Here is a 22,628-nt window from a genome sequence, read left to right on the forward strand (position 1 = left end):
CCCTATTTATTTATTTTAAAGATTTTATTTATTTATTTGACAGAGAGAGATCACAAGTAGGCAGAGAGGCAGGCAGAGAGAGAGAGGGGGAAGCAGGCTCCCTTCTGAGCAGAGATCCTGATGTGGGGCTCGATCCCAGGACCCTGAGATCATGACCTGAGCTGAAGGCAGAGGCTTTAACCCACTGAGCCACCCAGGCGCCCCGCCCCAGGTCTTTTTAAAACATAAAATAGATTATGCTATACTCCACTCTCAGAACTTATAATGCATTTAAATACGACCCAAACTTTTCACCTTGCGGGTCTGTGTTATTTCTTCTCAAAGTGAGATCGGCAGCTTCATCATCTGCTGGGACCCGGGTGGCCAACTCCTCCAGGTTTGCCCAGGACATTCCCAGTTATAGACTGAAAGTCCTGTGCCCTGGGAATCCCCCAGTGCCAGGCAAACCTCGACGGTTGGCTACCCAGTGGGGGAGCTTGTAAGAAATGTGGAGTCTTAGGCTCTAAGTCAGACCAGTGAATCCTAATCTGAATTTTAGTGAGAAGCCTATCTCGTTTGTTTGCACAGCACTCACATTTGAGAAGCCCTGAGGCCTGCCATCCACCCTGACTTGACTTCCTCAGGTGTGTGGCTTCTGTGGCCAGGGCAGGGTGGTAGCTGGTGGGCCTGGGAGCCAGTGTAGCCGCTTGCTGACACGTGACCCGAGACGGCTACCTCGCTTCTCTGTGCCATGAGAATCATCTATGTAAAATCAGAACATTGATGCGTCTATCTCACGGGGCTACGTGAAGATTCAATAAGTCAATTCATATAAAGCACAGCATGAACAGAACATGTATGGAACACGCGTGTGGTCATAGAGCAGTGATTCTTAAGCTTGAGCCCATCAGAATCACCTGTTCCTTAGCACAGAGACTGCTGGGTCCTCCTACAGGAGTTTGGACTCGGTAGGTCTGTGGAGGGACCTAGAAGATGCATTTTTAACAAGTTCCCAGGTGAACCACTGCCTTTTAAGAGAAATCTAGTTTTTGGAGACTGATGTTCAGTTTTTTAAATTTTTTCTTGTGGATTCACCGAATTAAGATGACTGACCAGGAACCAGGTTGCACTGTGAAACCCAGGGGATAGACTTGGTTTTCACTCTTTTCCTAAAGTTCTGTCCTAGGATGGCAAACGACGTGTCTGTGGCTCTCAGCAGCAGCTTCCTGGCTTGCTTTCTGGGTGTGTCCCCCATCTGGACCCTCATTCCTGGGCTGGGCTGCCCTTCTGCTCTGTGGTCTCTTGACTCTGTCCTAATCCTCAGACCTGACACTAGAGTCATATCCTTTTCATTTTCTTGAGTACTGCTTTTCAGTCCAAAGGACCTAGAAAATGCTGGTCCATTGTGGGCTGCTGGGGTTGACATGGCCGAGTCCCCTGGAGGTGGTGGTGAGGAGGGGTGGAGGGAAGCAAAGCTGAACAAGAGACTGAGGGGCTTGCTGAATTCTAATATCACAATAATAATATCCTGACAACTTATACGGATGAGGCTTATCCTGCTCTAAAACGCGGAGATGTCCTGCAATTCTCTAAGGGGAATGACTCCACTTCATTCAGAGCCCCGTTGACATAGTTACTCTCAGATTAAACGTTTCTCCTTTCCCCTAACTCACTTGATGGCATAACAAGTTGCTACGCCAGGGCATGAACTGACCCACATGACCTTCCACTGGAAAACTGAAATACCTTCTCGTGCTTTCCCTCATCAGCCCTGCAAAAAGTCATCAGCTCTGCTTGGTTTTTTTCCCTCACTTCTCTGAAGCCTCAGTGACAATCCCAAAGTTGCCAGCCAGGGGCTGGAGCACAAAGGACATGGCCGATGGGTCACATGACCACCTAGGCCCAGAATCGGGGATGTGCTGTCCAAACTCCCGGCAAATTGCAGCTCTAACCAAGTAATGTCTGTCAGGACTGAGACATCGATGTGAGCGGACGTGTCTTCTGTTGTCATAGCACAGCGTTTAGGAGTCAGTGTTCTTAAGGCGTGTGTCTAATGGTGTGAGTTTTGGACTCCACAAAAATGGAAGAAAAGAAGTAGATGCAAGGATGAGTGGGGTGACTGGCACCACCTTTAAAACTTGTATGAAGATTCTGCAGCCCCTCAGACACATAGTAAGACAGCCTGTTTTCTCTCCAGCTCTGTGGGGTTCCTGGTGAGAGGCCCTCGAGCATGGGGTTCAAGGAGCTCTGAAGCCAATCGAGTCTGGGAATTCTTAACTCCCTCCATCCTGGTTTTCCAAGAAATGTCTCAGGGAGAGGATTCCCGAGGGAGGGAAGGCGCACTGGCTTTCTCCACCACAGCTTTCTTCTCTCCGATGGGTCCCCAGTGACTTCTGCTGCTCCCTCTTTCTGACCCTGTGATGAACAGGACTGATGCTGGCAGTGCCTTAGAATGGTCACTCGGTCCTCAGGGGACACTGGACACCCACTCGACTCCTAGTCTTTGACTTCCCTTTGCCTCAATTTTTTCTTTGTCCAAAGTGCCTCTGTGAAGATTGTCCAGCCTTTCCTGAAGTATTTGCTGGCCAGCACGGTGTCGGCCACGGTGCCAGGTGCTGGGGATTCCGCCATTAAGGACACTGCTCCTGCCCTCAGGGAGCTCGCGGCAGACAGGGAGAGAGACACGGCCACGCACTTGACACAGTGATGAGAGGCTGAGGTCCCTCTGGGTTTGGAAGACGTCACTTTTCTGATTCTTCCTTCGCCCCATTAGAATAATCGAATCATAGGCCAGAAAGGGACCTTACAGTGTCCCCTAGCATATTCTACTGCCTCTAACCAGGCAGGCATGCCACCCTGGGGCCTGAGGCCTCTTCAGAGAAGCCCGCTCCTCTCCTGTGCCTTTTTCCGACTGGCTCGGCTCCCAGCTTTCCTGCAGGTCTCTCTGCCATTTCAGCCCGTTCTTTTTCGTGTTGTCCTGAACACCACGGACTGTGGCGAATTTAGGCCCATCCGTAAACTTGAAGACACTGAATCAGCCCTCGGCCTTCGTTTCCGCCGGGGCGACTGACCTCAGGGCCTGGCATCACTCTGCCTTGGCAGCCCCTCTCAACCTCACCTACATTCACTTTGTCCCCAGCGCTAGGTGGCACAACGGCCAGTGAGGGAGAGCGAGTTCTCTGCCGGGGAGGACGCTGGCGGCTCTACAGGCGGGTGGGGAATGGCCTCTGGTGTCCGTTTCCCTGCCGGGCTCCGCAGTCCCCTTGCCTTCCTGCATGGGGGGAGGTCGGCCTCGTCTGTCTTCCTTCTGGAGCCCTGGGGTAGGGCCTGAATTAGTGGCCAGGAAGAACGGGCCTGAATGGAATCCCAACGTTTTTATTCCTTGGATCTGTAGGATTTATTTTTTCATCAGTTCTAGGGAAGCAGTGAAGAAAGGTGTCAGGCCTTGGGGATAATTTATATGAGTAAACACGTAAGGAGTAGGGTGAGCAAGAGCATGAGAATTAAGGCCATTTATCCAGGCTTTGAGGCTCTGTTTGCCCTCTGGTCCAGCCTTCCCCACAGTCTTTATCTTGCTCCTTTAACCCTCTCCTTGCTCTGCTCGGCGTGGGCCCACGCAGAGCTGTGTGCAGCTGCCCTGGTGCCCGCTCGCCGCCCGCCCCTCCCACAGCCCTCATTAAAGGCTGGGTACAAGGTAGCGGGATGTGGTGGTGGCCTCCAGCTGAGGCCTGCTCACTGATTCTGCAGGGAAGGCACGTTGGCGTCCACCCTCCCTCCTCGCCTTCCCTTCCTCTTCTCGCCGGGCCTGGCCCGTGTGCGTGTCCGGCTGGCCAGCCTGGGGCTGCCTCTCTGCGTTCCCTCTTTCCTCAGCCCTTTTCTTTCCTCCGTCCTCTGAAGACGCACTCTGCACAGCCAAGTGGCCCTGGCTAGGATGCTTTACACTTGAGAGATGAAGTAATAACAGGTGGCAAGACCAGAGGCTGCCGGAGCCCAGGATTCCGGTTGCCATGGAAACAGGTCAGCCCTGTGGAGGGATGGGAACTGTCAGCCAGGGAGGGTGGTGGGGGAGCCAGTGAGAAGGGCACGGAGAAGCAAGGCTCCTCCTGGAGGGCTCTTCTCACTGCCCCCTGGTTCCCCAAGGGCTACACACCCCAACTCGCAGGCCCCGAAGAGAGAGCTGATGGGCGGCAGGGCTGGGTGGCAGGGCTGGGCGGTAGGCATGGAGCACGGCCGCGTGCTTATGCGCACCAGGCCCTGGCAGGCGGTCTGAGCGTCTGCTCAGAATGTGAAGTCATGCTTCTGTGGATGGGCTGTGGGGTTGGGAGGGCGGCGCTAAACTTCTGGCTTGCTTCCGATTTCCCTAGGACACTTGGGATGCAGCTTCCGTCTTGGCAGGACCGGATGGGGGGCTGTTGCTGGTGGCCAGACTGTCCTGGCCACACCTCCCATTTCTGGAGTGGCAGGCAGGTCGCCGCAGAGATTGGACCCAAGGGGGGAAAGACAACCTTGTCTGGGTGGTAGTTTTAGGGAAGATTTGGGGCCTCGTTAGCCAGAGACATGTGGCCCGATTGAAGTGGACTATAAATACCCTTCCAGAAGGACTGCTCACCCTTAACTGAGTGTGGTGGTGGGATTCTTTGGGGCTTGGCTTTTCCTTTCTCTTGGTTTGATTGGAAGGCTCCCTCCCACCTCCTATTTCTTTATATATGTGTGTGTGCATGTGAGTGTTTCTTCATGAACTTTGTTCTTGATTTCCATCCCTCCCCTCTTGAGCTTTGTAGAGTTAGCTCCCCCAGGTAAATTCCTAAAGTCTCAAGGCTCACTTTATTTTCTTGGCAGCTTCCTTGTATCTCTTACATGATCTCAGCCCATGAACATTAATCAACAGAAAACCAAATCCATCATTATGGATGCTGCCATTGAGAAACCGCTCGGGTCTTTGCCCTCCCGTTGTCTTATTCTATGAAGTGGGACTCAATTTCCCATAAGCAGAAGCAGAATCTCTATTTAAATCCCTCTTACAAGGTCTGTGTGAGCTTCCTATTTATAGTAAAATCCTTTTTATAATGATCTCATACACAGTACCAAGAAATTGCTCATGGCTGGGTCAGGCCATAGGCCAGTAGAGCTGTGGTGTAAGCCTTACTTAAAAAAAATTCCTTTCAGAGCCTCTGGAATTCTCTGGAGAAGTGTTTTCACAGAGATTGGGACAATAAACAGGATAGCCCAGTACGGATTACTGTGGTAGGGACATGAAATTTAAGTTCAAAGGGAATTTCTGCTTTTATCAGGCCAATCTCAATCATTTTTATCCCTTTGGGCTTTCTAAATGACGTATTGGGTGAATCAAGTTGAGTCTAAAGAGATTTATGAAATGTTTTATATGCAAGGTGTGGCCAGGGAGTGTTTGCCTCTGGACTCTCCAGGAGACAGAATCTCTGGGGACATAGACGACCCAGGGGTGAAGCCAAGACCATAATCACTTTGGGTTTTGGTTACATCATCTTCAAATAATCCCCGCTTTACCATGTTTTTGTGAGAATCAGTGAAACAACGTACGTAAAACCTCCAGTGGAAGATCCGTCATGGTTTTATAGCGTAATAAATGTCTGCTGCTTTTTCTTTTCAAGAAACTGTTTAACAGGAGGGAGGCTACCTGGGTAGGAGCAAGCTGGCGTCCCCTTCTCAAGGACAGTGAATTGTAGTCTTATGCTTTCTTACATGTTTGTGTACAAGATGGTGTTTCCCGTCCCATAGTAGGGGTGTATGGGGTTATTATTCCAGCAACCCAGGGCCCTCAGCCACCCACTCTTGTTTGCTGTGGGAACTAGACCTGACACTAGGCCAGATGACTGACCAATCCATCCGGACGTGGACCAGCACTTCTCTCTGAGGACTTGGGAAATAAGCCGTGTCGTGAATGATATTCAGAGCGACAGATAACTCTACCACAGGGAAAACAAACACAGTGCTCTGTCCCCACTAGGAGGATGTCCCAGGGGTGTCACTGGGCTGTCTGCTCACATCTCTGCCATCCTTTTCTAAGCCATTTGTCCTCTGCATTGTGGTTAACCATTTCCTGGGTGTAGGGCCTATAGGTGTTTCAGTGATGAGTTAGATATGGTATCTGACCTGAAGGAGGAAATCATTCAGTACAGGGAGTAGAGGCAGGTGTACCCATGTAGAAAGAAGAGAAGGGTCAGAAAGTGATGTCAAGAGAATGGCCTCCCCAAGGCCTGACTGGTCCTTCTGGCTGGGGACCTGGGAGAGCTCTTGGGAAAACCCTCACCCTGAAACCAATCCTAAATACCCAAAAGTATGAGAACCAGAACCAGAAGCTTTTGCTTCGTCAATCCTACGCCATTTGACCAAGATGAAACGAGGCTCTGAGCTCACTTTTAGGAGAAGAGTGTAGGATTTTGCCAAAAATGAAGCATAGGTATTCACTGTCACTTTCTCTACTGGGTCACTGCTAGACTAAAATGGTACCCCTCCCCTCCCCCAGCCCTGACATATCACAGCTCCACACAACAGGGCCTTCAACTGGGGTCTTAGCACCTTCTTTACGCCCTTGGCCAGGCACTTTGTATGGCCAGCAACCAACACAGATATATGTGGGGATCCTGCTCTGATTCAGCCCTCTCAGAAATTTCTCTTCATTACATGAATTAAATTCTGTTCCTTTGTTCTTTTTTACACAGGACCAATTTCTCTATCACCATCTGCTTTGCCGTATTAGATCATTCCTGAATTTTTAATTTCTTGCAGTATTGGAGCCCCTGATTCAATGAGGGTATTCTACCCATGGTTGTTGGTGGGAAAGACCGTTAAGAATCACCCAGGTGTTCTTATACTCTATTCTACTTCATCCTCATAAATCACAAGGCATACACTGTGTTGGAGAAAACCAGATTCTTTGGTTGCTTAAAGATTTTGTGAAAGGAGAGAAAATCTGACATAATAGGAAGTTCCTAAAAGAACAGGAGAGGTAGATAGTGAGCCTGGGGCTCCTGAGATTTTTAGTGGGATGATACACGTGGATGTCTTTGATCTTTGATTGCTTTACATATGGAAAGCTACCTGAGTTGTGACTGGCATCTCCATATTTTCTTTCTAGATACTATCACTCATGAAAGTTAGCTCTGGCTTACACTCAGCCCCGGAATTTCATACACACCACTTCTCCCTGTTCCCCTTTTGATTGATTTCTAGGATAGTCTCCTAATGAGAAAATCCCGAGTTTATTTGCTTCATAGACATGCTTGGATTTTCTTGAGTTCTAGAAATGTTGAAGATGGCAAATGAGAGGGATGAAAGGAGCTTTCTTCTGGATTTGGGCAATGAAAATTTTAGAGGACAATTTTTGCAGGGGTACTGATTTGGGAGATTATTTGCAAAACCGTTTTTTAATGACCTGTAGTGTCTTTGAGATGCAGTGAGTGATAAAGAAAAAATCCACACCCAAGAGGCCATAGGGTGTGGCCAGCTCCTCTGTCTGCCCCCAACAGCCAACACCTTTTTTTTGCTTCTGCCTCCCTGAAGATGAAAATCACTGACTTAGAAACTGATTAAACAATCCAAATAGCAACTGATAAATGGATTAACTCTCTATAATGTAATTCTGGGAGCTTTTGTCTTCTGCCTTCCCCAGGTAAGTTTTTCTATTCCTGGAGGCAAAGCAGAGGCATGGAGGAAGCGAAGGCCAGAGGGAATCATATTAAAGTGGGTGAATCCGTTTATCACTTACTGTCTGGATGGTATTTCTGCTCACATATCTGCTTCCTTTTACAGATTCGTACCCTACGGGACCCTGATTAATGTTAGCCAGTAAATAATGAAAGATAGCAGCAGACCTTGGGTATAGCGAGGAGGAAGATACCCCCGTGGTTTAGGCTGATCCCATGAACAGGCAGACTTTTCTTCTTAGTTGCAAACAGGGAGTGTTCATGTGACAAATGAATCGCCACAATAGGGATCAAAAAACAGGAGAATGGAGGCATTTCTCCCCATGCAAAGAAACCTGTCCAAGCTTTTTCAGCCAGCCCCTAGAACTGAGAATGATCTCAGTGCTTGAGAACGTGCCGTTCTCACAAACTTTGTTTTTTAAGATCACGTCCCAACATTTTTCTTGGCCTTTGGATAAGGACCTTGGGCAGGGGTGGCTTAGGAAGGTCTTGAGCCTCAAGGCACGCTCACCAACTCACCATTCAACTTACCTTTGGCAAGAGGCTGAGCTGAGCGCTCAGGTCTGGTTCTAGGCTCTTGAGGTTTGCGGGTTAACTAGTTCTGGGTTCTCTCCACACACGTGAGTCTAGACTTCAGGGAGATGAGGCTGAACAAGAGTGGACCTTTGTGTACCTGGCAAGATGTTCATCAGAGTCCCCAGAAGCATCTTCGGTGTCCTTCCTGGAAATGACTACCATCAGTGCTTCTTTGTTTTCATTTTCAGGGACGGAAGGAATATCTCCCAAACAAGAGCATCTTTCCCAAGGGCAAAACCTAGACATTGCCCATTCTCTCTCCCACTCATCCCACCACTGTTTATGGTTGCTACCTGCTGTTTGAGGTCTGAGCCCTGAGGGCTGGTTGTTCAGAGATGAGAGAAGTTGACTTGACTAGTAGGCCTTCTGGATGCTTGGTTCATCCAGGAAATGCGATCGGAGGAGCAAGGTAGTTTCTGTAAAAAATATTGCAAATGTTGCAGAAGTTAAACTAAACTCTGGATAGCTTGCAAGGGATTAAAACTATTGAGTTGAATGTGTGCCTGGGTGGCTCAGTTGGTTGAGCGACTGCCTTCAGTGCAAGTCATGATCCTGGAGTCCCAGGATCAAGTCCCACATCAGGAATCCCTGCTCAGGGGGGGTTCTGCTTCTCCTTCTGACCTTCCCCCTCTCATTCTCGCTCTCTCTCATTACCTCTTTCTCCCAAATAAATAAATAAAATCTTTAAAAAAAAGGAACTATCGAGCTGAAGAGGATCAAAAAGAAAACGTAGCGCAAGGGCCAGTAGAAATGCATGTCAGCCTAAAATCAGATTTTTTTTCTTTTAATGTTTCTATAGCCCAGAAAGGACCGGATGGGACAGTCATTCCCAACAACTACTGTGACTTCTGCTTAGGGGGCTCTAACATGAACAAGAAGAGTGGGCGGCCTGAAGAGCTGGTGTCCTGTGCAGACTGTGGACGCTCTGGTGAGTGTGGCCCCATCTTGCATCTGTGCCTGTAGAGCAGGAGCTGTTTCACTTGTATCCCTCCGCCATCTTGTGTGGGGGCTGGAGGGTGGAGTGGAGAAGATGTGGTGGTTATTCTGAGTGCAGAGGAGTTTTCAGGTCATTTTGATATTTTTCTTCTTTGAGTCTTAAGAACCAAAAGTTGTGCCCTGGGATGTAGGAAGAGGGGAAACGAGATTTTGGCTCGTGTCTGGCCTCTCCATAAGGTGGATATTTCTTTGTGTGTATTGTCGTGGACGACAGTGAAGGAATGTCTGAGAAACACCTAGAGACACAGGCAACATGCTTCCTTGTATCGGATGGTGTGTACCTAACACAGAGATGTGTGTGTCTTATGGATGTGGCTGGGGCAAACTGGAAGAGTATGGAAACAGGAATGTAGGGAGAGCAGCTATGTCTTGAACTGTGGGAGTCTGAAACCCTGGGACTCATGGGCAGCTGGGTAAAGACCACCTCCATTGGCTGCACATCCCATTTTCTCATATAAAACAGACAAAAGAGACCCTGATAGACCAAGGGGGCCAAAGGTCAGGTGTTCTCAGGGCTCATATGGAGTCGACTTGGTATGTTTTGAAATTTTCATCTTTGAGTTCTCCAAAGACTAAAGTGACAAAAGCAGATTTGGGTCTTATTCTCTCATTCTTAAACTGAGTTCAGGCCTTCAAGTTTTGTTTAAGATGTTTCATTTTGCAATTCTAACCAAACCATTATCTTTGGCTGGTTGTGGTTGGTTGGTGCGACCTACTTTTCATATTGTTCGATGTGCTAGTGAAGCCAAAAGCACAAGGTAGGGAGGAGAAATGATCTCAGGTTCATCTTTAGTCTGACCCAGCGCTGACCAGTGGGTGAGATGCTGTTCGGCTGGGTGGCTGGTGTAAGCAGTGAGAAGCCACTTCTCCTTCCCTTATTTCTCCCTAAGGTCTTTTCTGCTCCAAGGCCCGGGAGATGGACCGAGGTGACCACACCTGGGTTTACTGTAACAACTCAGTTCTTCCCTTGCAAACCTGAACTTCCGTCCTTTTATATTTGATGTTGGAGTTGTTTAGGGTTCCATACTGACTTGGGTAGCAAATCTGTAATTGGAAAAGGACTGTGGTCTCTATTGCACATACCCTCAGCACTGAGCTCTTAAGGACCTGACCGGGTGCCCATCCATGTTCATTTGTTTTCCAAACATGATACCTCATGCTGAACTCTTTACTCTGCTGGGGCTAGCTTAGAGGAGAGGGCTCACGTGACAGTGCACTCTGGGTTTTAAATACTTAAAGTGAATAGTTTTAGAAATAATTAAAGAAAACGAAACAAGTGAAATTCAATTCAGTGTTTTTTAAAAGCAAACGATCAGACAAAGTCTCTGTCGCCAGAAGCAAAGTCACCTGGCGGAGCCATATCCTAGGCAGAACGTGATGGACTCTTCTGGTTTGGCGTGCATTAGAAAGGGCAGCTTCAGAATGCTTACTGTAAGCTGCTTGAATCTTCCCTTTTTCTTCCCTACGAACAATGGGGTACTTGGATCTGATCCACGGGGGACTAGAAGTGGGCAGTTGGTATTGTCTATCCAAAGCCCCTCTCCTCCCAGCCTTTATTCAGCATTCCTCCACTCAACCCTCCACCCCCCGCCACCCCTCTCAACCCAAGATCTGTCTGCTATGTGACGTGACTCAGGGGCTATTTGATACCAGCCTAGGTGTTCTCATTGCATTTGCCGATTTTGGTGGATGATTTAGTCAAGGTCTAACTCTGATGCTCCTGAAATAGTCACCACCTTGGGAATAAACAGGTGGCATTAGCCCATGAGGCATGCTTGTGAAGGCAGGTGGGCGAATACTTCTCTAGGGCCTCCTTGGAGTCCTTCCAAGGAAGAGTGTGAAGCTCAGAAAAACTGTCTTTCCCTTCCCATCTTCCCCGCTACCGCTGTTTTCTGGGGAGAAAATGAGATTCTTGAAATTGACACCATAAGTGAAACACTGTGACCTCATTCGGGGGCGGTCCTGGGTCCCATTTACAGTGTGAATAAGTTTAAACCTGAGTTTTCTAGATTTCAGGACACTATATTTTATTAGGCTTTTGAAACCCCTAATTCCTGCTTTTTTGGTGCTCTGAGTTAGATTGGACAACTCTGGACTTTGTGGAGTCACGAAGACCTGGGTGTGTTTAGTGGCTGGAGGGTGTGCGTGTGTTTGTGTGTGAGTGTGCACGTGTGCACGTGTGTGCACACAGGTGTGTATGTGCACCCGGGTGCACATATGCGGGTGCAGATCCCTGAAGTTTCCTCCAGTGGTTAAAGAAAACGAGAGACTCTTCTGTTGCCTACCGCTTGTCAGACTTTGCAACTTCTCGCTTTCAGTGCAAACGAACTACATGCTCTAAGTGCAGAACGGAAAGGGTGCCATAAGAATGGGATTAGAAACGGGTACAAATAAAAATAAAACGGATGGAGGCTTGACCATCTCGAGTGGGTTATCCGACAGTAATACCTTTGTAAAGCTACTGTCAAAGCGAAGGACAAACAGTGTTCAAAGAAACACCAACTGAAAACACCAAAGAAATACCAACCAGGCTTAAAAACCACTAAGGCAACTCCTTATCTGGGGCGGGGCTGAGCGGGCATGCATGCGTATGTGTGCGGACAGAAGAGGAGAAGGACAGACTGCGGTTGAATCTGTCACCGTCAGAGCTGTGGACACATGCATTATCGTAGAGATGGTGTCTTTCTGGGGCGGGAGGAATCCTTTCCCCCCGAAATGTTGGCTTTGTCCCGTGACCCTGAATCCCAGTCGCCGGGTGATGCCCCCAGCTAATCCCTTTTGGTGTGAAAGGGTTTTTGGTCTTGCTATTAAGAGTAACGTAAGATTGTAATAAGAATATTAATAATGCTGTCTGTTGCTTAACCCATGTGCTGATATATTCATCATACATGTCAGCTCATTTGGGAGGAGAAGGCAGGAAGGAGGAGGCAACGGCCGCAGCACGCACCACGGAGGACTTATTCGGTTCCACGTCAGAAAGTGACACGTCAACTTTCCACGGCTTTGATGAGGACGATTTGGAAGAGCCTCGCTCCTGCCGAGGACGCCGCAGTGGTCGGGGTTCGCCCACAGCAGATAAAAAGGGCAGTTGCTAAACCCACGGGACAGACTCTCTGGGCGACTAGCCGTCGCCCTCTGACTTTGGTCACTATTTTGGGTCTGATATACTTTTTTTTTTTTTTTTTAATGAAAGTCAATTTTAGGTTTTCCCTTCATTCTTGCTTTTTCCCTCTCTCCTTCCACACGCATCCTTCCCACTCCCTTGCCCCCGTGTCTTGGGTAGGTACAACAGAAGCACAAACTACTGAAACAAAACAGAACAAAAGAGCAGGATAACAGTCCTTCAGAGAGATGCCATCATGACGTGCTGTTCATTTTCCGTAGAAGTGGGAAGTTAGGTGGATTGTCTCTCTTTGGGGGAGGTGGAGGGGTGGGGAATCTTTTTGACGTGAGCAGAGTCAGTTTCCTCACTTTTCCCATTTATTGGCAAAGTGAAGAGAGGAGGAACATTGGGTTTGGAAACAAAGAATGAATAACATTAAAATGATTATTTATGTGTTCTAGCTATTATTAGAAATGGACCTTTTTTTCGAGAGAGAGAGAGAGAGAGAGAGAAGGGAAATCAAAGCAATGGAAGCGATATCCTGCTTGGGAGAGAGCCTCTGGGGGAGGGATTGATTCAAGGACACCTAGTCAGGAGGATTTCCTCGCTGGGAGATGATGGCACTTTTGTACCCCACGGAGTGTGTGGCTCCCTACAGCAGACCCCCTCCCCATTTCTGCTCCCTGACCTTTCCATCTTCCTCCCTGCTTGCAAGAAAATGTCAGCAGCTCCTGGGAAGTCTGGGCCTCCGTGTGTGGCCTCCCTCCAGTGCCTGGGCCCCGCCTGCCAGCTCCTCCTGGGCTCCTCCCAGCACCGGCATAGCCGCGGTGGTGTCGTCCCTGGGCATCTCCTCACTTTCCTTCTGGTGAAGAGCAATATCCAAACACAAGAACGGAATACAAACAGAAAGTCACGGACTTGGCAGTGACAAAGCCACCCGAGGCCGCGCTCACGGACGGAAGAATGATACCTCACAGTGTACGTCCCTCTCCCCTGGCCCCTGTTGGCAAACATAAATTCCCGTTGGACGATCAAGTCTCCCGTGTTTCTTCTTCTATTTTTTTTTTTTATAGTGCCCTCCAGGCACTTGTTTTATGTTTCCAATAGCACCTCCTGAAATAAACCAAAGCAACACTTGTTCAAGGTCCCTGGGGCGATGGAGAAGACCGTTCACCTTGTTGGCAGTCCCGAGAAGGAACAGCTGTGCAGTCCTAGTTCAAAGGTACGTGTCAGCTGGCCTGTCTTACAGGGAGGGCAAAACCATCATAGTTGTTTTCTGTTGTTGTTGTTTTTTGTTAGTTAGTTTGTTTTTTCTTTCCTTCTTTCCTTTTCCTCCCCTGGCTTGTCTTTTGTTTTCCTGGGCTCACACCCCCTTGTTAGTATGGGCCTGGCTATGGGTGTAGAGTGTCTTCCCTCCGGCCCTCTGCTTCCTGTGTGTGCATGCTTCCCCATGTGAGCCTGGGCCTAGTGTGGCAACTGAGGCTTGCTTGGACTGTGGGAGGGGCCCTGTACGGAGAGTGGTAGGCTTCTGGCTTCTGGCTTCAACTGTAAGAGAAAAGTGGCTGGGGAAGTGCTGGGCTCCCTCTGCCTTCCTTGGTGCACCTGGTGGGTGGAGACCAGGGATCTGAGGCTGGGGCTGGCTGCTGTGCTTGGGCGGAATGAAAGAGTGCGGCCACCGGGGTCTGCATGTCTAGGGCGGTGTTCCTTGCTCCACGGACTGACTTAGCTGCCAAGGGGATGAGTCCACATTAAAGAGGACCTCTGATTAGGAAAACACTCAACTGCGCTGATCTGAAGATCCTAAACTTCCACTAAATGTGGTCAGGGTCTCCGGCCTCCATGAGAGCACAGGTCCAGAGACACGGGTACGGCCATGGGGCTTGGGTTGGGAGAGCCAAGTAGCCGCCACCCAGGCAACAGGCTGCTTCTAAGTGTCTGGGAAGATCTACTTTGACAAACCAGGCTTTGGGAATCTTCATGAATGAGACCTCTCATTAAAATAACAAACCCACTGAACAAAAGCCAAGACTAAGCAAAGAAACCGGCGAATGGACCCTTTGTGCTTCCCTGGTAGCCTGAGACAGAAAGAACTTCTACTTTTCTCCTGCTTAAAGTGTGTAAGTGCTGGCCTGGGCATTTGCTCTCAGTTGTGAGAGAATGAAAGGAACAACCTCATCCATTTTTGGGATGTCCTGCCTAGTCTCTGTGTGGCCCTGCTCCTAGAGAATATGGGATAAACCCCCCATGTTGTAATATTCCCGTCCTGCATGCTCACCTGTGTGAAAAAGCCCACATAGTTGGTTCCCGTTGACTTCTGCTAAGGGGGTACAACCCGTTCTTGCTGTCCTTCTCCTCCTTGTCGTCTGTTCTGTTGCTTTGACTTAGATGTTGGATTCATAGCATTGCGACTTGCTCTCATTGGTGAAGTGTGAGCTTCTATGTTAATAAAAATATGTCCAACCAGTCTATACGATCATTTGAAATCTGTGTAGTTGTTTGTAGTTGTAACATTTTCAATGACAGCTTGCCTTTGAACTTGAAACTAAACAAAACCCCCAAAACTTAAATTATAAAAAGCCACCTAATTTCAGAGTCTAGCTTGGGGTTCTAAAGGAGAACCAAAAGGAAGACCTGTCTAACAAGGCAACGTCCCATGGAAAGATTTATCTGAGGGTGGCTGTTGCTTTTATATTTTAATTTTACGAGCAGAGCCTGATCTTCAGTTTCTCCTTTTGGGAGTAGTAGACGTTCTCATCTTTCTCAGTTGGTGTGACCAACCGAGCATGGTAACGTATCCTAGCATGGCCTGAGCTCCTGGTCTCACCTTGCTTATAGTATCTTCCAACAGACTCAGAATTTACATCCTTTCAAAACAAAAACAAAAACAAAAACAAAAACAAAACAAAACAAAACAAAAAAACAAGAAGAAACCAGAGGGGACTTTGAAGATGATCAAGTTCAAATTTTCCACTTTTCAGCTGAGAAAGATCAATCCAGAGAGGTTGAGTGAAGTTTGAGGGAGTGGAGTGAACATGGCTTTGAAAACAAATGTCTTAAGGTGAAGGAAGGAAACTCAGAGGAGGCACAGGAGGAGGCAGCTGGCTGTCGTGGGTTTCCGAACGCCTGCACAGTTGATGTTATACCTTTGCCCCCCTTTCTCTCTATAACAACCACCGACGTTCATATACCTACCAGGCATTGTTCTGAGTGCTTTCCCTAGGACAGTTCCTTGAGCCTCATGATTACCCCAGGAGGTAGGTGCTTGTATTAGCCCAGTTTACAGATATGGAATCTGAGGCTTAATACTAAGGTTCAGGGATGTCCTAAGGCCTCCCAGTTAATAAGGCGCCTGGTTTTGATCCCTGGCAGCGTGACTCCAGGACCTGTATTCCTTTTTTATTGTTCTGTGGTACCACTTTCATGGTCCTATATATGGAATATAGGAATATATGAAATACATCCATATCTATTTTTTAATTTTTTATTTATAATTTTTTAAAGTTTGGATATCATTAGTTTGTTATAAAAGAGAGACATGGAAATTCTTTACCTGGTGAGAACGTTCAGAATTCAGTGGAATGACAGCTTCCTGTGATGCCTTTTCAATAGTGATTTTTTTTTTCCAATCTACATACTTCCCAACAATGTCACACATCGTCTCTAAATAAAAACTAATCCTTGTCATCTAGAACTACTTTCGTGCCTCTGTATCTTGGGGGAAGACCTTTATTTCCAACTTTCATGCTGACTGGTTGAATCTTTCCACCCCTTTCTTTAGAGCCTGAGCCAACAAGCTAGTACAGTTGTTGACAATACTTTTTCTTGATTTTTTTCTGGAATCAGAATGCCTCCTTTGGTTATGGTTTTGGCTGCACTTCTTTCAACTAATGCTCCTTTTCCAACTACTACTTGGTCAAAAGGGGGAAGATATAGAAAGGTAGGTAGGTAGATAGATAGCCCTTGCTTTTTCTCAGGTCCAATCAAAGAAAGGGGTGTTGTAATGAATATAGCTTTGAAAGATAACCTTATTAAAGACAATTTTAAAATGGAAGAGTAAACAGTTAGATCCCCCAAAAGACAATTCCAATTAAAATTCTGTGCAGAATATTGCAGAGAACTCGTCTTCTTTCTAAACTATCAATTCTAGAGATTCCCTCCTGACTGATGTCTATTAGGAAAAAAACTTTTTTTTTTTTTTTTGTGACCTCAGGAGTTGTAAGAGATGTGCCAGCAGTCAACACATCTATCATTTTGTTGTTGCTCTTGTAAATAAGTGTCACTACTCAAATTCAATATAAAAGAAATTATGATCATCAAGATAAAAAAGATCTGACTAGCATCCTTGGTCCTCAGCTCAGGAAAACACCACCTGAAGTGCTTCAGACACGTCACCAGAGTTTCCGAGTCTTAGCCCAAAGATAGGAAAACCAAAGATACAGAACTTTCTAAATTTGTTACAACCTTCCAATCCCCTGGGGAGAACTGTTGATGTAAAAGCGATGACTGTTGTTGTCTGTCTGATGTTTTTTTCCCACCTAGAACAATCTACTCCTTTATTTCTGTTACTGAGACTGTATTGAGATCAGGTCCTCTATCCTGTAACCCTGGGAGTGAGAAATATGCTTTTAATTTTTTAAAGGTACTTTAAAGTCAGTAATGCAATTTGCTACTGGTATTTTAGAGAGAAGGATTTAATAAAAATATGATGTTCACATCCATTGTACCCCTTTAAACCTTCCTGCTTACTTTGCTTCTCTCTACGTACCTAATGGGCTGCGGCCTGATATTGCCTTTAGATAGCACTTGAGGGAACACAAGATCATTACTCGGGGAGAGAACTAAAAGCTGTTTGGAGGTAGTCACTACATGGTGGAATAAAATTAATTAATATTATCCCAAAATGCCTCCTGTTAAATCTGATGAATATGTTCTTAAACTTGTACTTAAAGTTTGAACAGCTTCATGTAGTAGGAATTTTTCTGCAGGAGATTTTGTTTAGCATTTGGAAGTGAAGTTAATTGTGTTGTAAATTCTTGGAGTGAGGCATTTTTGATCCCAACGAGTAGAAACCTAGAGTAGAAATAAAAAGTTCTGGGTTCCGGACCCAGTCCCTGTGTGAATTTGTTGCCATGAAACTCTGCCTCATTTTCTCTATCCTTAGCATGTGGATGTTTCTTACCCTATCATAATATATAACCAAGATTTTCTCATGATGATTCTTAAAACCACCACGTGGGATAGGATAGATGTCATTCGTTCCCTTGTTACTGATGAGGAGATAGACTGACCACATTAGGTAACTGAAGTTCCAGCCTCGGTAAGCGGTGTTCGGATCTTCTGATAATCTTTTCTCAGTCTGTACTGACTTTTCCTGTAGATTGCACTTTTGAGATTTATTGAGTAAAATCAGTAAAGCTTTTGCGGTCTTTCATTCAAGACCTCCTCGGAGTGAGAGGAGGTATTTGATGCTGTAAAAATAAAACAAGACAGAGCAGAATCACATTAGAGTCCCGCTGAGACAGAGCAACGTTGAAGTTCTTGTGAACTTTCCCAAGGAACTGAGGTTGAGCTTCTTAAACGGGCAGTGTTTTGGTGGTGACATCGGGGCAGGGGTGAGGGTGGGTGGGGTGAATGGCAGGGAGTGAACACTTCACAAGCCCAAGTGCTCCTAACACTGAAGAATTGAATTATATGATACTGTTTTGCTCAATAAAAGTGATTTCTGGCCATTTTCTCAAAATAACAGTACAGGAAAAACCATTTTGCTTGATTGATTTACAGAATACCGAGAATGATGGAAGAACACTGTCAGAACTGAATTATTAGCTAAAAAGCATTGTCAGTTAGGTTTTCAAAGTATTTCCATACTGGCCTTCAACCAATGACGAAGGCCTAAAAATTGTTAATTTTGAAATAATTTCAAATTTACAAGAAACTCACGCAAATAACACAAAGAATTCTTATGTACTCTTAGATTCTTCAAATAATCTCAATAAACGGATCACGATCAGGAAATTAATATTGATGCAATACTTCCCCATCTATAGACCTTATTCAAATTGTGTCAAGAGTCTCACTAATAATGTCCTTTTTCTGGTCCAGGATTCATGTAGGATCACATGTTGTATTTAGTTGTCATGTCCTCTTAAAGTCCTTTAATCTGGAGTAGTTTTTTCCAGAGTCTGTCTTTGTCTTTCATACTGTGAAGCTAGTCAATTCCTAGGAAGCCCTTCTCTTTGGGATTGTGTACTGTTTCCTAAGGGCTACAGTCAGGTTATGAATTTGGATAAGAGTACCGTAGAAATGGTGTTGCATCCTTCCTGGGCCTCGTGTCAGGGGGCACACGATTGATTTATCCCATGATTGGTGACTCAGACATTTGTCCTTTCAGCTCAGGTTCAGGCTAGTATATTTATATACTTTGCACAATAATATTTTCATTCATATATGCCTTTGTTTATTTGGCGACTAGCGGCTGAGTAACAGTGGACTGTGTATGACTATTCAGCCCTGTGAAAGATAGGCTGAAGTTAAACATGGGACCAATGGATTTGGTGTCCTCTGGAGTTTTGGCAATCCAGGTGGGCAGAGCAGATAGTCACAAGGAGTTGAAAAATGTGTGAGAGCATCATGGGGTGATATGTAATTTTTTTTTGCTGGGGATCACAGTAGCCAGGGAGATTTTCTTAGAGTGCTTATTACAACATGACTGTAGTCTTTCTCATCAAACAGATGGTGTGTTCCTTGAGGGCAAAGATGATGTCATTCATGTCCTTGGACAGTGCCTAACACCACTGTGCCATAATTATTTGTTGAAATAAACTGAGAACTGAGCAATGTTTCTGAGCTAATTAGTGGAAGGGTTTAGTGTCTCATTCCATACATGGTGGATGTTCAATAAATACCGTGGACAGACAGGTTGGAGAGGACATATCTGGACACAGTATCTATTGGTCAAGTCAGAGGGGGACTGGTTCTCCAGGAGCCAGTGAGGTAGTGATGGGGGGTGGGAGGTCAGGAGGGAGAATGAGGGTGTGAGGACAGGGGTAAGGGGAATGTTGAAGATGTATGTAGAGATGGAAAGGTAGCTTCCTTGAAGGGGATTGAAAGCAGAAGACTGAGAGGCAGTGAGACATTTTCGATGGCCTGCATTTTGCCCAGCCAGAGGAAATGAAGGAGGAAATGGATGTTAGGAGGACAAGGTTGAGAACCAACCAACTATTTTCTAGGTGGCTTCAGTGGGGGCAAATAAGAATGTGTGTGTGTGTGTGTGTGTGTGTGTGTGTGTGTGTGTGTGTGTGTGTGTTGAGGGGTCAAGGATGGAAATTTGAGGAAATTGAAAGGGCATGAGGTTATGGTATGAGACAGACTCACTAAAAGAGTGGTAGATGGTATCTGACTGGAGGGGTTGCAGGCACTGAGAGAGGCACAGAAAGACTCCTGCAAGGGAGTGAAAATTTGGGTGCCCAGTAAGGGAACACTTGGCAGGCACCTGTGGGAGGTCTGAACGCCAACTAGTTTTATCAGTGGAGTGCAGGGGCTAGAGGCAGGAGGGACAGCGAAAGGATGAGCACTAGGGCAGAGGACTAGAGTCTAGGAGAGGGCACTGGGAAAGCAGACTTGAGAAGTGAGACTGTGGGAGGGCATGGGATGGGATTCAGGGGAAGGAAATAGGAGCAGATGGAGGGGGAGTGCTTGGTGGTGGGTAGAGGTGAGGCTCTTCTCAGCCTCCATCTGAAACCATTAAGTAGACAGAGTCTCATTCTCGGAAGCATCTGTAACAGTCCTGTACCCCTGAGCACTGAGCAATGACTTGGGTATTAGAAAGAAAGATGGAGGATGGCAGAGGGCGGGTGGTGTTCAACTGAGCAGCTCATTTGGTTTTGAACTTTGGTCCTTGTTGCCTTGGCCATTTTCAAATTGGGCCCCTCCTTCCTCCCCCTCCCCCAGCCTTACATGACCTGTTTAGGGGTGCCCACCTCTGCTCTCTGCTTCTGGGGTGAAATGTGATAGTACTTGGTTGTATTCCTTTGTGTGGAATACTCCATTCCAAAGACTGAAATAACTTAGCAGATTTCGTTTCAGTTAGAAGTAAAATCCACTCCTGGTGGGTACTCATCCAGGCTAATAGACCCATCAGGACTGAACTGCCACCAGGTTCCAAGGCCGACAATTGGGATCACTGGGCTAGTTGAGAACTCCAATGAATCTTTGGGCTTGGGTCCCTTCCTGAGTGATTCTGACAGCCTGGAATCATTTGGGGTTGGATTGAGGGTATGTGCATGAAGGCTGAGGGCCCAATGGGGGTATCCGTTGGGGCTTTTGTCACCACCACTGGTCCTACACCCTAGAACTACACATTTCCTCTTAGGTGACAGGCAGACCGATTGCACTGGAATGGTCCTTCTGGGGTCTTTTAATAGCAGAAAGATTCAGCAAACCAAGCAGAGGAGAAAGAACAATAGATTTTGCCAGCTCCCAGTTTTACCCACTCCACCACCTAGGGACTGAACATCCCGCCGTGTCCTCACTGTTTCTCGTGTCCTCTGGTTGCCCTGGGCGCAAATGACCTGCCCCATCACTGGCTGATCTCGTGCTGCTGGTGCTTGCGGCACAGGAAACGCCAGCCTGGCTCTCCTTGCACAGAGCTGTGGGCTCATGCGCATGGCCGTAGGTAGTAACGTTCTCAACCTTCCTTCTTTTATTTTTTCTTTTCAACTCATTTCATTGCCATCACCCCCTTAATTTGAATCTCTCCTTTTTTAGATAGTTGTCCTGTACTGTTGTTTTGTTTTATCTTTCATTGCCTTTCCCTCTGCAGTCAACTCTCTGACCTGGGGACTCCCGCATCCTCCAAGCAAGCCATTTCCGAAGAAGGTGACAAGAAGCCACGTTGATTTTCGCCTCCTCCTCCTCCTCTTCCTCTTCCCTTGCCTGGCCCCCTCCTGAGCGTGTGTTTCAGCCAACACAGGAGCCTGGATTGTGCAAAAACCTCTAGTGCGACTCAGCTCAGCTCAGAGAAGTCTTGGGAGTGGCCTAAGTTTGTGCAATAAGAAGATTTTTTTTCCTTTTTTAAAAATTCTTCATTACCTTTTCTTTGAGTGTCTGTGAGAAAGTACCCAGGTCAGACTGGAATTGCTCTACAATAGAAATAACTGAACACGAACAAACTGATGGAAAAAAAAAAGAGTTAACTATTTTATTTATTTCAATATTTAAAAGAAAAAGTGCTGACGTGGCACCGTATTTTTGTTTAAAGTACCTTCTACTTCGAAAGTTAAAAGCAATTTTGTGAAGACACGAAATCAAAAGAGTACTTAATGTAAAATAAAGACAGCCTATTAACTCTAAGGAAAAATACCCCACATTTTTAATAAGAAAATAAAGATCAACTCTGCTCTCTCAGGCTTTTAAAAAAGCCATTCATGTATGTGCTTTAGGTATTTTTATTTCTGCGAGTTGGTAAGTGAGGAGTGATTGTTTTTTTTTTTTTTTTTTCCCTTCTTCAAAATTCTGTTGAAAGTGTTGGTGATGTTATATGGTTATGTGTTAAGACGTGACAGAAATAAATTAGCCACAAAGGCTATCAGGAGTCTCTCCACTCCTGCGCCCCCCCCCCAAAAAAAAACCCTCTCCCCCCCCCCTCCTCGTAAGCAATCCCCATTTATCTGGATGTCAAGAAGCAGCTCTCCTTCTGGTCGTCATGTCTGATGAGGCCTAGTTCAGAAAGGAATTCCATCTAGTGATTAACCGTATCTCTGCGAGTGCCACATTTTCAAACACAGAGAGCTTTGTTTTAAAATAATGCAGTGAAGAGAGAGAGAGAGAGATAAAAAAAAGATGACAAAATATGCATCAGCTGAGGTGATATTCATTTGGTCGCCCAACAGCTTCCAGAGGAGACTGGCAAAGGGAGCCTTCTGCTGATCTGGCTTTGGGTAGCCTAATGTTCTAGAGTGTCCCCAGGGGCAAGGAAGGCCAACCTGAGTGACAGAAGCCTCAAGCTCAGTTTCTCTTGGGGGTGAAGGAGAAAGGTGCGTGTTCTAATGTGTTCCCTTGTGGCCATGTGGGTGACAGTGAACGTGATGGCTATGAAATGTAATTCAGCTCTGTGTCTGTGGCCTAGCAGAGGAGCTGGGCTGACTGGCTGGGCCACTCCGTTCTACTCCAGGTCTTCTGTGTGCCCATGTTCTTGACCTTGTCTCACTTGCAAACAGAGTCATCATCATGAACGTACAGCCTAATGCCGGATATACCCTCATCAGCAAGTCCTTGAGTTTCAGTGTTAC

At 46.6% G+C, this 22,628-nt stretch overlaps 1 protein-coding gene across 1 annotated transcript in view; it reads left to right on the forward strand.

The window, feature by feature from the left end:
* The window catches only part of LOC111148579 (double PHD fingers 3), a 200,822-nt gene extending 188,491 nt beyond the window's left edge, over nucleotides 1-12,331 (forward strand). The window contains 2 exon segments of the mRNA XM_022505262.1: nucleotides 9,040-9,168; nucleotides 12,132-12,331. Coding sequence (XP_022360970.1) covers nucleotides 9,040-9,168; nucleotides 12,132-12,331 — 329 coding nt within the window.
* Nucleotides 12,332-22,628: the final 10,297 nt, after the last annotated feature.

The sequence above is a fragment of the Enhydra lutris genome, unplaced genomic scaffold, assembly GCF_002288905.1.
Source record: "Enhydra lutris kenyoni isolate GAN:26980312 unplaced genomic scaffold, ASM228890v2 scaffoldscaffold20, whole genome shotgun sequence".
Taxonomy (NCBI): Eukaryota; Metazoa; Chordata; class Mammalia; order Carnivora; family Mustelidae; genus Enhydra; species Enhydra lutris.